Source organism: Astatotilapia calliptera, chromosome 15 (genome assembly GCF_964374335.1).
Source record: "Astatotilapia calliptera chromosome 15, fAstCal68.1, whole genome shotgun sequence".
In the NCBI taxonomy this organism is placed as follows: domain Eukaryota; kingdom Metazoa; phylum Chordata; class Actinopteri; order Cichliformes; family Cichlidae; genus Astatotilapia; species Astatotilapia calliptera.
In genome coordinates this window covers 14,122,390-14,137,570 of record NC_137436.1, presented here as the reverse complement: position 1 = coordinate 14,137,570, position 15,181 = coordinate 14,122,390, and the positions used below count along the sequence as shown (strand labels likewise).

Below are 15,181 nucleotides of genomic sequence, written 5' to 3'. Positions count from 1 at the left end.
GAAAACCCAACAGTCAAACAATCCCCTTTTAACTGGAAGAAACCCCTGGCAGAACCAGCCTTAGGGGAGTGGCAGCCATCTGTCGTTACCAGGGGGGTCAGAGGGGAGGGAGATGGGATGAAAGACGCACTGTGGAAGAGGGCCAGAGATTAATAACTAATGATTAAATGCAAAGTGTCGTATAGATGCTGTATAGATCTTCAACACTTCACTGTCCCAGTCCTGCATCCCGCCGTGCCTAAAGTCAGCCACAATTGTCCCACTGCCAAAACGTACTAACATTAGCAGCCTGAACTACCGACCAGTTGCTCTAACACCTGTTATAATGAAGTGCTTCGAGAAACTGGTCCGACGTCACATCATGTCCTGCTTGCCACCCAACCTCGACCCGCTCCAGTTCGCATACAGAGCTAACACATCAACTGAAGATGCCATTGCTACAACGCTCCACACCACCATCTCTCACCTGGAAGTGCAGGGCCGTTACGCCAGGCTGCGCTTTGTTGACTTTAGCTCTGCTTTCAATACAATACTCTCGGACAGACTAATAGTTAAACTGCTGGAAATTGGACTTCCTTCTACCACCTGCCGCTGGATCAGAGACTTCCTCTCAGACCGTGTACAGAGAGTTAGAGTGGGGCATCATCTTTCCTCAGCCCTCAGCCTCAACACCGGCTCTCCACAAGGCTGTGTACTGAGTCCCCTACTGTACACTCTGTACACACATTACTGTTAGTTCCCACCCAGACAACACAGTCATCAAGTTTGCAGATGATACCACTGTGGTGGGGCTCATCTCAGGGGGAGATGAGACGGCGTACAGAGCTGAAGTTCAGAGGCTGTCAGATTGGTGTGTCGATAACAACCTAGACCTCAATACCAACAAGACAAAAGAACTGGTAGTTGACTTCAGAAGGAGGAAGTCTGAGCTGCAGCCTGTCAGCATCAACGGGGAGTGCATGGAAAGGGTCTCCAGTTTCAAGTTTCTGGGTGTGCACATAGACACAGACCTCCAATGGAGCTCTAACACCTCTGCGGTTTTAAAGAAAGCCCAACAGCGTCTCCACTTTCTGAGAATCCTCAGAAAAATGGACCTGAAGAAGGAGCTGCTGACCGTCTTCTACCACTGCTCCATTGAAAGTGTACTGACATATTGCATCGGTGTGTGGTTCTCCAGCTGCACCACAGCACACAGAAAGGCACTCCAGAGGGTCATCAATATGGCCCAAAAAATCATTGGACATCCTCTTCCCTCCCTGAAGGACCTGTACAGCACTCGCTGTCTCAAGAGGGCACGCAGCATTCTACGGGACGGTACACACCCAGGACACGGGGTGTTTAAGCTGCTGCCGTCTGGCAGGAGGTTCAGGCTGCTGAGGTCCCAAACAAATAGACTCAAGGACAGCTTTTAGAACAGGGCAATAGCCCTGATCAATGTAAATAGCTGACCTGACTGGCTACCTACCTGGACTTTTTTTTTTGGGGGGGGGGTTAGGGTTAATAATAATAATAATAATATTTATATTTATAACAAGGTGCAATAATAATTAATGTGCAATAATAACAGTGTGCAATACACATACACTTCTTCTTCTTTTTTATTACTAAGTTATTATACTGTGTTGTGTTGTTTGTGTTGCGTTGTGATGTGTCGTATCGTGTCGTGTTGTGTTACATGTAGTGCCGACAAAGGACAGTTTTCCAATTTCATTGTACTATTGTACTATGTATGACTGTGCAATGACAATAAAGAGTTATCTTATCTTATCTTAAACACACAGAGCGAAGAACAAATACTCAGAGCATCATGGGATGCCCCCAGAAGCCCAGGTCATTAGCAGTGTAACTAATGGAGGATTCGGGGTCACCTGAACCCATCCTAACTATATGCTTTAAAAGAAAGTTTTAAACCCAATCTTAAAAGTAGAGAGAGCATTCCACAGAAGAGAAAAGCTGGAAAGCTGAAGGATCAATTAATAAGAGCTAATATGAGAGAAATATGCTCTCACAGAAGCATTTGGAATCAACCAAAGGCTTTTCTGTTAGTTTTTAGCCTTATAATATCAATTACAGTAGTCCCGCCTACTGTCATAAATGTTTCTAATTTTAGAGATATTGCACAAATGCAAGAAAGCAGTCCTACATATTTGTTTGATATGCATGTTGAAGGACATATCTGGTTAAAGAAGATGCTTTCCGTCAGCACTCATTCATTATTATTTGTATTTGTATTCTATTTTTATCTTATTGTATATTTATTTTATTTTATTCTACTGTATATAGTATTTTATTTTATTCTATTCTGTACAGTTGTGTACTGTATTTATTCTTATTGTATTCTAATTTTTGCCTCATAACTTTTGCACTGTCCACTTCCTGCTGTGACAAAACAAATTTCCCACGTGTGGGACTAATAAAGGTTATCTTATCTCCATCTGCTCAAGCCACTTCTGTGCGGGGGCGTCTGAGCCGGTGTTGCTGTAAATGTGTCGTCTCCTTCTTCCCTGGAAGCACAAGATGGATGCTGACTCCACTTTCTGGCAGTCAGAGCAAGCAAAGTACTTTAGTTTGTCCATAAAAGTTTTGTCAAAGCAATTTATGGCTTTCCCTGTAGCCAGTGATTGTCCTTATTCCACATGCATTTTGAGTTGTGCTCTATACACTTACATTTCAATTAGAAGTTTATGGGTGAGGGTGTGATTTTATGGCGCATCTATACAAGACTACATAAATTAAAGGACTATGACAACATCTGATCTGTGGCAACCATAAGCTGCCTTTTGTGAAAACTGGATTATAAAAATGAAACCAATTTGATTTGCGGTGCAGTTTTAACCCTTGACGAGTTGATTCTCAAATTAGTGAATATCAAGAGCAATTTTATTTCATTAAGATCTGATTAAAGACTTTTTACCCCTCCAAGCCACTTAAACTATAGGATTAAACAGAATTATCAAACCACAAAATTGTAGCTTAATTGCCATCATAATTTACAGGTGATTAGTTTAAAGTATAGAAGTTTGCACAGACAAATTAAAAGCTATGAAGGTGCACAAATGCATTGTCACTAAAATATGATTATGATGAGAAGCAATTCTGTTAGATGAACTTGCTCAACTACAGAAGTTCTGTAATATGCCATAGTAGCACAATTGAATACTTTGTTCTGCATTAACCACAGTCTGTACCATTTTCACAGTCACTAAGAATCACTCAGCATTTACGAGCCATGGGAAACAGCAAGATGTCAGCTAGAAAGACGAAGTTGACTCAGCCACACTGGGTTGTGAATTGAGCACCCCATCCACAGAGTATTGCATTTATGAACAGTTACTACACCCTTTGGAAAGTTTTAGCAATGCTGTACAAGTAATTTAAGCCTAATGCTTCATGTGAAGCTCAGCCCATGACACTACACCATGCAGTTTACTTCACATTTCAATGCCCTTTTGTCTGAACACTGAGTTCAGACAAGTGCAATATGCAAATTCAAGCGGCATCGTTTTAATTAAACTGATACGTTTACATTTGAGGCCTTGTTATAGCCAGTTAAAGATGTCAGACCAGTTTAGAACTTGAGGCCTGCATCTACAACAGTCATGACCCAGCTTACAAATTGAAAAGCTTAGACACCATATAGCTTAAGATTTATTTTTATTGAAATATCAATTTGAAAGTAGGATGGGTCCAGAGGAGAGCTGCCATTGGTGGGTTGACTCTGTACTTCTTTGCTCTGCAAATGGGAAAGAAAAAAGTCACCAACTGCACTTCAAACTTGAAGTTTGTCCCAGTCTTACTTACACCATTAACACTTACCCCTTTTAGCACCTTTGAGTCCTTGAAATTTAGTGCCCTTTGTGCCTGTGGGATGCACACACTGGCCTCTGCAGATGCCATCTGGTGGGCCATTTGTATTACAAATCACTGCATCACAGTGCACATAGATCTGTGGGGAGACTGGAAGGTTAAGCACACATTGATACAGTATTGCATTAGACAGCCCTATGACTAGATTGCCTGAATCACCTGATCTCTCAGAACTTCGTTGTTATTGGTGAAGGTGAACATCCTCATAGAGAAGCGTTTGACGTGGGATGGCATGGCAATATTATCCTTAACTGGATGGAAGACTGTCACATGGGTGTCATCGCGATTCTCACAACTAGTGAGAAGAATATATAATTTAAATGTACCATGAAGACTCATTTTCCAAGTAATTAACCACCCACTCTAGACTATGGCAAAGTTAGCTGGACTACATAGTTGAAGTAGTGGAGATTTTCCACTTTGGCATTTACTTATGCCATCACCTGTTCACAATGATGTCCCATTGGGGTACAGATGTCCTGTCTTCTTGAAGAGTAGCCCAGCAGTTTTCCACGATGAGCTCCAACTGGGGGTCTGTTGACTGCATCAGCACCACCTCAAAAAACAGGGGGTCTCTCAGGTATTTCTTCAGTGGATAATCTTCAGCTTTGTAAAAGTGCTGATAAGCAGCATCTGGAAGAGAAGCTCAATTAGAACGCTAAGGCAGTGTATACACCTAAAGAGAACAGATGTCAAATTCTCCACCTTGTAGCAAACCGACTGTCGACTTACCCTGGGCTTGCCTCATTTGCACCATTAGCAGCCCTGTCCCAATTTCTGCTCTAGGATCATCGCTCCTTGGTTTGTGACTGAATGCAACAGTTTGTGTTTTGTTGACCATGTAGTAGCAGTAGATGGTTTGTCTAAACAGGATGGGGAAAAAAAAAACCCACCACATTTTAAACTTTGAATCAGCAGTTCATCGGGATAACTCACTGGTCAGGTCTACCTACCTGTACCCAGGTTCAGCAGGTGAGGTTTTTGCTGTCACCTTATGATACAGGCTGATCTCATTTTGATAAACCATGTAGTTGTCAAAGAACTTAAAACAAAAAACACAAGTTGATTAACACATTTCCCAAAAGGCACTTTCAACTGATAAAGGTCTGTAAACGTACTGTTCTACTTGTTCCACATGAATCTGCAGAGAAAGAAAAGTGGGCAAAGCGATCGTTGCTGAAAACTGGTCTACAAGACCGGTCCTTCAATGTTAGCTGACTTGGGACGAGACTGGGCACAGATTCCAGCTTCACAGCCACTGCTGTTATTGTTCCATTAGGATAGCATTCTGAAGAAAGTAGACATTATTATGATTGTGTTTGTTATTTTAATGAGTAGTTTAAGTGATCAAATCTTACTAGTTGTCATCAAGGGAAAGCTGCAGGCCAGGGAGAGGTCACCAAGCACCCACTGATTGTTTGGTTCCCAGAGCACGATGTCAAGTCTGGCTTTGATGGAAACTGAGGAAACCAGCTGCAAGAAAATGTTCAGAGCACATTTAATTCGGATCCTAAGGAGACTGGCATTTACAGGGCTTTTCCGGTCTGTGCTTGGAAGGTTTTCAAAGAGTCATGTTATATACACCTCAAAGTTTGAGTCTTGGGCATTGTAGGGCACTCTGAGGATCAAGTGTGTGCGGTTTTCCTGCAGCTTGTAGGCTTTAGCCAGGTCGGGGGTTAGCTGTCGCATTCCAACCGCGGTCTCAAAATTACAGTCTTGACTGCCATATTTCACCCTGACGTAAAAGTGCTTCTGATCACAGGTGCCAGTAAGTGCAGGCAGCACTGCAAGGGAAAGAAAAGTCAATCTCGAGTTCAAAGCTCAATGTGCAATTCTAGAAAAGAGTCTCACCAACATCCTGCAGAGACGCCTGCAGTGTCACCTCATGAGCAAAGGAAGTTCCATCAGGCAGGATGATCAGCCCAACGGTCAAAGGGAGAGAGTAGGTTGTAACCAAGGGTTCGGGATTCTTAAGGGGGGGAGAAAAAAAAAAAAAGTTATGTTGGCAGTTGGAATACAATCTTTAGTGCAATTTCCAATAGTTGGCCACATACGGTCTTCAGGACAACATCGGCATTGAAGGACACTTGTAAAGAGAAGCCCTTTGTGCCATTGGTGTAGATGTGCTCCTGGACAATCAGGCCTCTGGCATTGCTCTCCTCCACAGTGAGAACACCAGTAACAAAGGTGATGTTCTTCAGCTCCACATCATGAAAGAAGCCCCCCAACATGACGCTAAACACACCGTCCTCTGGAACCGTATCTGAGGAACAAGCCACACGTTTAGGCTTTTTCTGCAGGCTCGACTTTCAGTTCTTTACTTTTAAGTGGGACTTACAATCTTCCACTTGGGGAGGTCTGGGCATCAGAGGCGTTGTAATGGGGAATAAAACCTTGTATTTTATATCATCTTGGGTCCCATCCGCCCTCCAGAGTACCTCGAGCATTGGCTCCACAGTGTAGGTGACATAGTACTGGTATTCTGGGGCATGACTCTGCAATTATTTATAGCATTTTAATAAAACGCACATACAAACACACAAGTCGCATGTTGAGGTAGATTTCCAGACCTTGTAGTAACCATCGGGTGAGCCCACTGGGATCTCGGCAACAATGTGAAAGTCTGTGGTGGATAGTGTGTACCCTCTCGCAGCCATCTGAGACCTATCCAGCCTCTGCCCATTGATGCCCATGTGCATCTCTACAATTCTGAATGTGCCGTCCATTAGAGGGGTCATGCGGCGAGGGATGTACCAAGAGATCACACTCTCAGTGAAGAGTACGCCCCCTAGAAGAGAGGAAGCAACTTCTTGACAATTCTACACTTTAATGCTTACTGTGAAGGTGGTTTGATGCTCACCTGTGGGACAAGCTGCTGCCAAGTTCACGATACCCAGACCACTTTCTGCCTTGTTGTAGACGCTCACCTTGAAGATTTCCATGGGGATTCCAGCCACCTTAAGGAAAAATAAAAAAAAAATATATGGACTTTACTGTCAGTTTTAATTACCAGAAATAATTATCCATTATGAAGTAATCCTTACATCCTCTGAGAAGGTCTCTGGTGTATTGTAAGGGCTTCGCATAATCAGTCTGTTAGAGGTAGTCATTGCACTGTAGCCAGCTTGTTCAGCCTCCCTTGGCACCATTACCACTGGTTCAGGGGTGAAAAATGTCATCTTCCAGATACCATGTGATGCACCAGAGTCCTGCAGCAAAATGGAACATTTTGAGCCTTCATTGGAGTGCATTTAGTAATTTTCTTAACTCTATAATCTAGGCACCTCAAGCAGATATGAGTCAACATTTTGATCCTGAGCCGGCCGCTTAGTTTGTGGATTAGCTTTCATCAAGTAGTTTGACACCTAGAAGACAAGACAAAGCTAATTGAAGAGTTTGAAGGGCATAAGTATTAAAGTAAACCTGGCAGTGTTACGTAACCCACTTCCATGTAGTTCCTGTCACAGAGAATCTCTTTAGGGGCCCAGCGAGTGTAGCTGCACGTTTGATTCACTTCATGAGTTACCACATCTGATGGCCTCTGGCTGTACATTTGGAGTTTCAAGCCAATTTTAAATGTTGCATCATCCTATAAGAGAAGTGTAAGCAGTTAGTTCCCCCTGAAAGTCTGTTCCTGATACACTATTACCTGTACTCATTTGCAAAATTGCAAAACTTGCAGACCTAAACTTTTAAGGTTTCTATTAAATGGAAGGTTGGAGTAAAATCTAGGTGATATTTAAATTTGTAATGTTTGGAAAGAAAAAAGTTCCACCTCAGCTCAACATACCTTGTTGTCCACAAAGCAGCCCATCAGAGACATGTAGATTCTTGTGTTACCCCAGGGGTCAGACTCCATGCTGTACCCACACTGAGCAGCCAAGGTGGGTGTCAACAAGATACACTGGGTGCCATCTGGAGATGACATGCAAACATGAGGGATCTCTTCTCAAAGCAATGACACAGCCTGTTCCCAATTAGCCCTTTAACTCACTGATGGCTTCCACTACAAGCTGGTTCCCCATTGCTAAAGCCTCGTCCATTGACAGCCTCATTAGATTTCCTAAACAGTCTGCCTTTAAACCACTGCCTGTGAAAGAAGACGATGGTCAGGTAGTGTAGCCTCAATTTGATCTGGAGCAGTTTAACGAGTTAGTCTTACTTGACTGTGAAGCGAGCTTCGTATTTGGCCATGCTTGACCTAAAACAATTACTGCAGCCATCAAGTTCCATAATAAACTTGAAGGGGGAGAAAAAAAATGCACATTTTAGAAAAATTAGAGTAACTGTCAGAAAACTAAACAAGACTTAACTTAAACTTACATGTTTTTAAGCCGCCACATGTCGCAGTGTCAATGTAACCATGCAAAAACAAAAATTTACTGAAACCAACCACAACCAGAGCTTGGCATTGAAACCCAAAGCAAGCCCTACCACCAACAAACCAGCTCTGACGCAAAAGAGCTGACTGCTTCATTCAGGCGTCAGCAGCTGTTTTATACAGCAGGTAATCACCTCTGCACAGGTGAAACGCATCAGTGATGCTTCCTGCCTCACTCACTGTGGGGAGGCTCCACTTATGATGCCTTTGCTTCTCGTAGGACATCACAAAATCTGTATTTGTGTGAATAAGCAAGCGCGAGACAGACATGTGTCATTAAAAAATTTATTGTCACTGATTTGTGATTCTATTTACATTTGTCTATATTATATTTATATTGTCTTCTGTGTATGTTTGTTGTTTCTATATTTGCTGACTTCCTTCCTTTAAAACCACATCACCTTGTATTAAAACTTAAGCTGTGTCTGAGCTTCAATTTAGGACACAAAGTGTGCTTTATGCAGCTGAGACATTCCTCATTATTATTTTATGTCAGCTTCTGATTAGGGTTCATTTAAAGTCACAAAGCCTCTCCTACAACCTTCAACAGGGGGCTTCAACATTTATCAAGCTTTCACCTGATGGGTCGATAAGTCTGCAGTGTCCAGTCTCAGTCTTATACGGCCCTTTATAAAGGGATATAAATTTTTCACTAACTGAGAGGAGCTTGAGTCGGTGTGAAAAAGGAATATTAATGCTCTTCTTAAAAAAAAATCCATCATCTGTGACCCCTGATCCAGTGGGACGTCTGCTTCATCAGATCAATTATCCTCTGATTTTCAGCTCTGTCTTTCTTTGTGCAAATGATTTTATATTTAAAAACAAAAAAATGACAAGCAAATAAAAACAGTTGGACAATTAGTGATATTAAGTGCACTGGTGTACATTTTGTTATCAGCAGGATTAGAGGTTACACGTGACATGTAGGTTCAGAAGCTGTCAGTATCCCCTGTTTATCTTGTGCTCCTGGTCCAGAAGTGTCTGTTGAAGGCTCACTTTGGCATCTTCAAAATCCGGGTTGAGCTTTAATGCCTGCTGGAAATCACTCTTGGCATCGTCAAAAAAGCCTGTAAGATAATAAAAATTGTAAATACATATTAAATATAAGGGTATCTTTTATAATAAACTTCTAGGCTGGATTTTAAAGAGTCAGCAGTAAAAGCACAAGGGTTGTGGCAACTTGCCACAACCCTTTGCAAGTGCAAATACACAGCTCCATCTAGTGTCATAGAAAAGAAAGCACCAAACAGTTACAGGATAACAGTTGACGATTTCAGAAGCCTTTACTGTTTCTACTGTCTTGCATTTATTCGTATATACAATGTCTTTTGCCTTTGCTGTCTTTGTCCTTTCTTGTAATCATCTTTAGTTTTCAGTGGAGGTGCAGCCATCCACAGATCATCACATCTCTTTTTAAGCCACATTTTGTGACAATATGTTAAAATTTGTGTATACGTGTAAGTGTTCTGGCTGCCAGATTCTGAAAGAGTTTATGTTGTCCTACTAATGATTTGGATAATCCTACAAATAGAGCGTTATAGTAGTCTAACCTACTCGATATGAATGCACGGACCCATTTCTAAGAGTCAGTTTGAGATGATATTTTTCTAACTATTGATATATATTTAAACGTAGAAAGCACATTATGCTAATTAGCGATCGAAACTGAGATCAAAATGATAACATGGCTCCTGTCTTTTTCAAAGTGTTTCAGAGAAAAGGGTGATAAATAGGTAGGTACAGCTGTGTATCATATGCATAAAAGTGATAGGATATATAATGATCCTTCATGATAGTACCAAGCAGGAGCATGTCAGAATAATGGACCAAGAACGGAGGAACCTCCGAGCTTTTATTTTTGCAGATCTAAATGTACTACCTGAAACACAAAACTCTCTGTGAGTCTTTGATAACAGCTGTTTCTGTGCTATGATTGGATCTAAAAACCTGACTTGTACTTGTATCATAAATACTGTCTAGCCAAAATAGTTTAAAACACCTTTTCAACGCAATTGGAAGGAGTAATGTCATTCTTCTAATAGACGTAGTGTCATCTGTGTTTCAGATGATGATTATGAGGAAACACAGGCAAGTCTGCTATAATGGAGATGTTCAACCTATATGTTGACCTCACACATATAAATACACAGTGTGTGCTTATATTTCTTTATATGGTATACAATGTTAGTGGACTGTTTTCAAATAGGACCTACAGAGGTTAATAAAAACGAAGCAGAGAAAAAGACATTTATTTTGAAGGTAATGGGCGGAAGCTGAGGTGGGGTTTTTTGGCTGTTGATGTGAACTGGCTTGCTGCTGCGAGCTGTCTGTCGCTTAATTGTTGCTTCTTCTTACCTAATCTATAATGAATTAGTCCTCTGTTGTAGAAAGGCACTTCAAACTGGCTGTCAGCTTGTGTCGCAGAGGTGTAGTCATCCACCGCTTCACGAAAGTCCACCCGGAGGTACTTTATCTGCCCGCGGTTGTTATAAGCAGTTGCTAAACTGCTTGCTTCACATTCCCTGTTCAAATATAACACAGTTAAAACCCCCTTTTAAAATCATGGCTACAGTTAAATGTGAACATGAGAGAGAGGAAGGGAACTGAAATTAGCTAGCAGTTAGCGACAACGGGTCACAAAATTTAATGTGTAACAGAATGTGTCATAACACCACCATGTTATAAACGACAACAGCTAGCCTTTAGCGTCTCCAGAATAAAATGACGATACCTGGACTGTAAGCAGGAAGAAATAAACTTTGTGTACAGCTCTTCTGCCATTTTAAAATTCTCCCTTTTAAACTCAGCGTGGGCGTTTTCGAGTATCTGGGAATTATTCTCCTCCATGTGTGCGAAAGGTTTTCTTGTTTTTCACCTGCGGATGTGACGTTGCACTACAAACTGTCCAATCATAGCGTGGTTCACATGTCGGCGTAGATCAGTGAGGGTTCATGGTACTAAACACGAATAAAGTTTTAAAACCTTTATTAGTAAGAAAAAATAAAATAAAAAATCGTTTTTATTGTTTTGAATACTACGAAGCACCATTCTCTATGCTCTTCCTCTTTCCCTCCTGCCTGGCAGCTCCTTATAAAGCCAACATCCTTCATCTAATCTCTATCTTCTATACATGTCCAAACCATCAACTTTGTCTGTCTTGTGCACTAATCATTGCTTTGGACGGTTGATCCAAGGTATAGAAACTCATTTACTTTCGCTGTCTCTACTCTATCATTCACAAACAGGTCTTCTGCTTGACTTTCATTCCTCTTCTTCTTCCCTACTCTCACTACAGATTTGACATCTACAAACAGCATTGTCCACAGAGACTCCTGCCTGACCTCATCTGTCAGCCTGTCCGTCACCACTTTCTGAAGCTTCTCAGAGCATCTCCCTCATGTAATACCACCCCCACCTTGAACCTGTCTGTCCTACTGCACACCCCACCACAGTCTCGCTGTCCTCATACATGTCCTGTACCACTCTGACATATTTATCTGTCACTCCTGAATTCCTCATCTAGTACCGCAGCTCATCTCTTGGCGCCCCATGACATGCTTTCTTTAGAGCCACAAAGCCACAGTGAAGCACCATCTCTGTATGTCTCCATCACATTCTCAAAGCAAACGTTGCATCCGTAGTGCTCTTTCACATTATGAAACCAGCTCACTGATTGTCACCTGTCCTCTTAACATACCTTTAATAATACTTTGCCATGTCTTCATGGTATGGCTCATGTATCCCTCTGTTGTTACTACAGCTCTACACATCATCCCTGTTCTTGAAAACTGGTCCCAGTACACCTTCCTCATTCCTCAGGCATCCGATCGCTCCCAATAATCGCATTAAACAACCTGTTAAAAATCCACTGGTGTGCCATCAGGACCACCTGCCTGTCCCCTTTCCATCCTCTTCATAGATGCCCTCACCCCCTCCTTACTAACCTTTCTCCATCTGTTCTCCTCTCTCTCCCATTTTCTTCATTTAGTTGTCGTAGAAATGCACCTTTCCTATATTATTTTCTTTGCTCATAATAACTACTAAACTACAGCTTTCTCTGTTTTTCTTGATTTTTCATGTGTACACACATTTGTGGAAGAGAGATTATCTTCTTATTGTTTTACTGTGCCTCTCAGGGGGCAAACTATCTACCTGCACCATCACCTAATAACAAGAAGGTCCTGGGTTTGAATCCACCAGCTGGCTGTGTGGAGTTTCCATGTTCTCTGTGTCTCCATGACTTCTCTACAGGAACTCTGGCTTTCTGTAGGTGTGAGTGGTTGTCTGTCTCTATGTATTAGCTCTGCGATAGATTTGAAACCTGTCCTGGATACACCCCACCTCTTCCGTGATGTCAGCTGGGATAGACTCGAGCCCTAATGTGAACCTAAATTGGATATGTTGTGGAAAATGGATGGATGTTACAGAAGACAAAACACCATGTGAGTGAAAACCAAACTGTGCTTTCTTTTTCTAACAGCAGGTGTCAGACTCAACTTAGATTTGATTTAAAAAGTAAATGATGCAGTTAGTGCAAATAATATTGATTATATCTATAAAAAGCATCTGAGTAGGAAATCCAACAAGAGGCTTCATATCTTTAAAGACGTTTTTTTTTTTATATTTTAAAGAAAAAAACTGCTTATTAATCACCCCAAACACCAGTAACAAGACAATGGGAACTCTCACTGCAGTGAACAACAAGAAGGGAATTCTGTAAGGAAGAATGTCCAGGGTGAAGAAGTCAACTGTCCCGCTGAAAACAAATTACACCCTAAGAGCTAAAGGTCATTCAGAGGCTGTGCACTTCCCTTTTACAGCCCATTTATCTCCAGACTGTGTGGACGAGTTGAAACGGATCAAACAGAAACAGTTTGGACCAGAGGAAGGGCATGTAGGCCACTGTCTGTTGACACTACTGAGAAAATGGATATAATATACTAATTTTCACGTCAGTGTGACTGTAAATTATTACATGACAGGAATCCAAGAGGAAGAAGTTGGCTTTGCGGTTATGTGTTAAATTGTCACATTTTATTTAAGATTTAACCGTTTTATTTCGACGGCGATATCATGAAGAAAACATAATGTTCAGAAATCTCAGCACCGCCGAGTCTCATCACCCAAAATGTTGCTGTTTGCTGAGAGAATTAACACAAAACATCCAAGATCACTGTGAACTGACAGAACCAGGAAAGACACACCTTCAATAAGAGGGTCCTATTGAAGGTGAACTACAGCACAGAGTCACTCTGAAGGTAAAACATATGTGCCATTCGTACATATAGCTGTCTACACTTTTATGAGTATTTTGGCAGATTTTTAAATTAAGTAGAAATGAATGCAACCGTGGCAACAAACAACATAAAAATAAACCTTTCTGTGCGTGCATCATACAACACAAACATGATATAGAAATGTAGATTTAAAATAAATTGTCTGATGAAAAACGCTGACAATGTGGAGCTCGTGTGAAGTGCAACTGATGTAAAACTCTCAGTCTGCACTGTGATACATTCAGATACATCGATCGCAATTACAGAACAGACTGTTTATCATGAGATTTGGCTGTTACACAAGTCAAAGTCCATTTTTTATGTTATTGCTCTAATGACAAAACAGTTATTGTCTGGATTAGTGATTACAAGAGGCTGAGGCTGATCCATGAGGCTGATTTGATTTCTGGAGCCTGAGACAGATGGCAAATTTTTTCGGTCATGAAAATTATGGTCATTTTCACTTCTCTTCCTGTTTCCAGGTTTTATACTAAGCTGTTTAATATTTAGTGTGTAGATATGAGAGTGGCCTCACACTTCCCTTCCCAAAATAAAAACCTAGCAGGGAGTTCACTGCTTTGCACCTCTGACGAGCACATATGGTTACTTTAAACCATCCCCAGCTTAACACTTGTGAGAAACGGTAAACGGTTTATTATAAGGAGACACGAGAAAAGCATTTCAATGAGGACATGTGCAGCTGTTAAAGTAACAGAGTAATCAATGAATGTAAGCAGAGGATTCTGCTATTTAAACCTCCTGAAGAGACATCCGTTGTAGTGTCTTTTCCTTTTCTTGGTTGCATGTGAGTCCCATTCATCTTTTCCCCCCCGAAACACTGGTGGGCTCACCTCTGTGTGCCTGTGTGTGTGTGTGTGTGTGTGTGTGTGTGTGTGTGTGTGTGTGTGTGTGTGTGGGGTGGGGGGGGGGGGGGGGGGGGTAACTATGAACTGAAATACCAAACAAACCAAAAACAGCTGTCTGCTTAAAGGAGGGAGGGAGAGGATCCAGAGCAGACCTGAGGTAAACGTTGGCATGTTGACTCACACAGACAGCGCAGACAGAGAAGCTCTGTTGTCTGTGCTGCAGAGTCATTCCAGAGGTGACACGGTAACCTCTGTCTGTCTGTTGTTTTTCTGGCACCAGCCAAAGCGTAAAAGATAGCAGGGTACAAAACCAGAAAGTTTTCAACTCAGAGCAGTCAGAGAAGTAAACTGTAGACTTTAATCCTGCTATATGTTATGTTACTATCAAAGATGTTTCTGAGTGAAAAAAAATAGAGGTTTAAAAACTAATTTCCCCCTGACCCCACACATCTTTACCGTTCTGTGAAGCCAAACAGTGTTACAGCGCACTGTAAACAGAAATGTTAGCGCTTTACCTTCATATTTGCCTTTCTAAGTTGACATAGAAATATGTGTATGCCATAAAAATGTACAGTTATGTAAGAGACTCTTTTGTATCTACATGTTTTCCCAAATACCTTCAAGTTTTTGAAGATAGATGTTCATTGAGAAGACTTGGAATGAATTTTAGAAGAGTTACAGAGACAGTTTGATACATTTAATTTTAATTTTGATTTTTAATCATTGAGCGCCAGGCTTCATTTACAGTAATCTTTTTGGGTAAGCAGTGAGCAGTGAGGCTTAAACAGACA

At 41.4% G+C, this 15,181-nt stretch overlaps 2 protein-coding genes across 3 annotated transcripts; both read right to left on the bottom strand.

The window, feature by feature from the left end:
- Positions 1 to 3,637: 3,637 nt before the first annotated feature.
- Positions 3,638 to 8,348, bottom strand: zpax1 (zona pellucida protein AX 1). The gene is made up of 21 exons (XM_026143206.2): positions 8,191 to 8,348; positions 8,030 to 8,106; positions 7,862 to 7,957; positions 7,658 to 7,782; positions 7,313 to 7,456; positions 7,152 to 7,232; positions 6,912 to 7,076; positions 6,728 to 6,824; positions 6,438 to 6,655; positions 6,206 to 6,362; positions 5,922 to 6,130; positions 5,719 to 5,836; positions 5,452 to 5,651; positions 5,226 to 5,340; positions 4,986 to 5,155; positions 4,821 to 4,909; positions 4,600 to 4,730; positions 4,311 to 4,500; positions 4,027 to 4,162; positions 3,817 to 3,946; positions 3,638 to 3,733 (listed from the first exon to the last, which is right to left on the bottom strand). Exons 1-21 carry the CDS (start codon positions 8,208 to 8,210, stop codon positions 3,666 to 3,668), a joined length of 2,736 nt encoding a protein of 911 aa, XP_025998991.2. The 5' UTR covers positions 8,211 to 8,348; the 3' UTR covers positions 3,638 to 3,665.
- Positions 8,349 to 8,519: 171 nt separating this feature from the next.
- ttc32 (tetratricopeptide repeat domain 32) lies at positions 8,520 to 11,144 on the bottom strand. Of its 2 annotated transcripts, XR_013901590.1 has the most exons (4): positions 10,980 to 11,144; positions 10,604 to 10,770; positions 9,129 to 9,315; positions 8,520 to 8,991 (listed from the first exon to the last, which is right to left on the bottom strand). XR_013901590.1 is itself a non-coding variant. In XM_026142524.2 (3 exons), the coding sequence occupies exons 1-3, from the start codon at positions 11,093 to 11,095 to the stop codon at positions 9,188 to 9,190; spliced, it is 411 nt and encodes a 136-aa protein (XP_025998309.1). In that variant the 5' UTR covers positions 11,096 to 11,143; the 3' UTR covers positions 8,520 to 9,187. The 2 variants fall into 2 exon arrangements, 1 of the variants encoding a protein (XP_025998309.1); XM_026142524.2 differs by having other exon boundaries at positions 8,520 to 9,315; positions 10,980 to 11,143.
- Between the last annotated feature and the right edge of the window lie 4,037 nt (positions 11,145 to 15,181).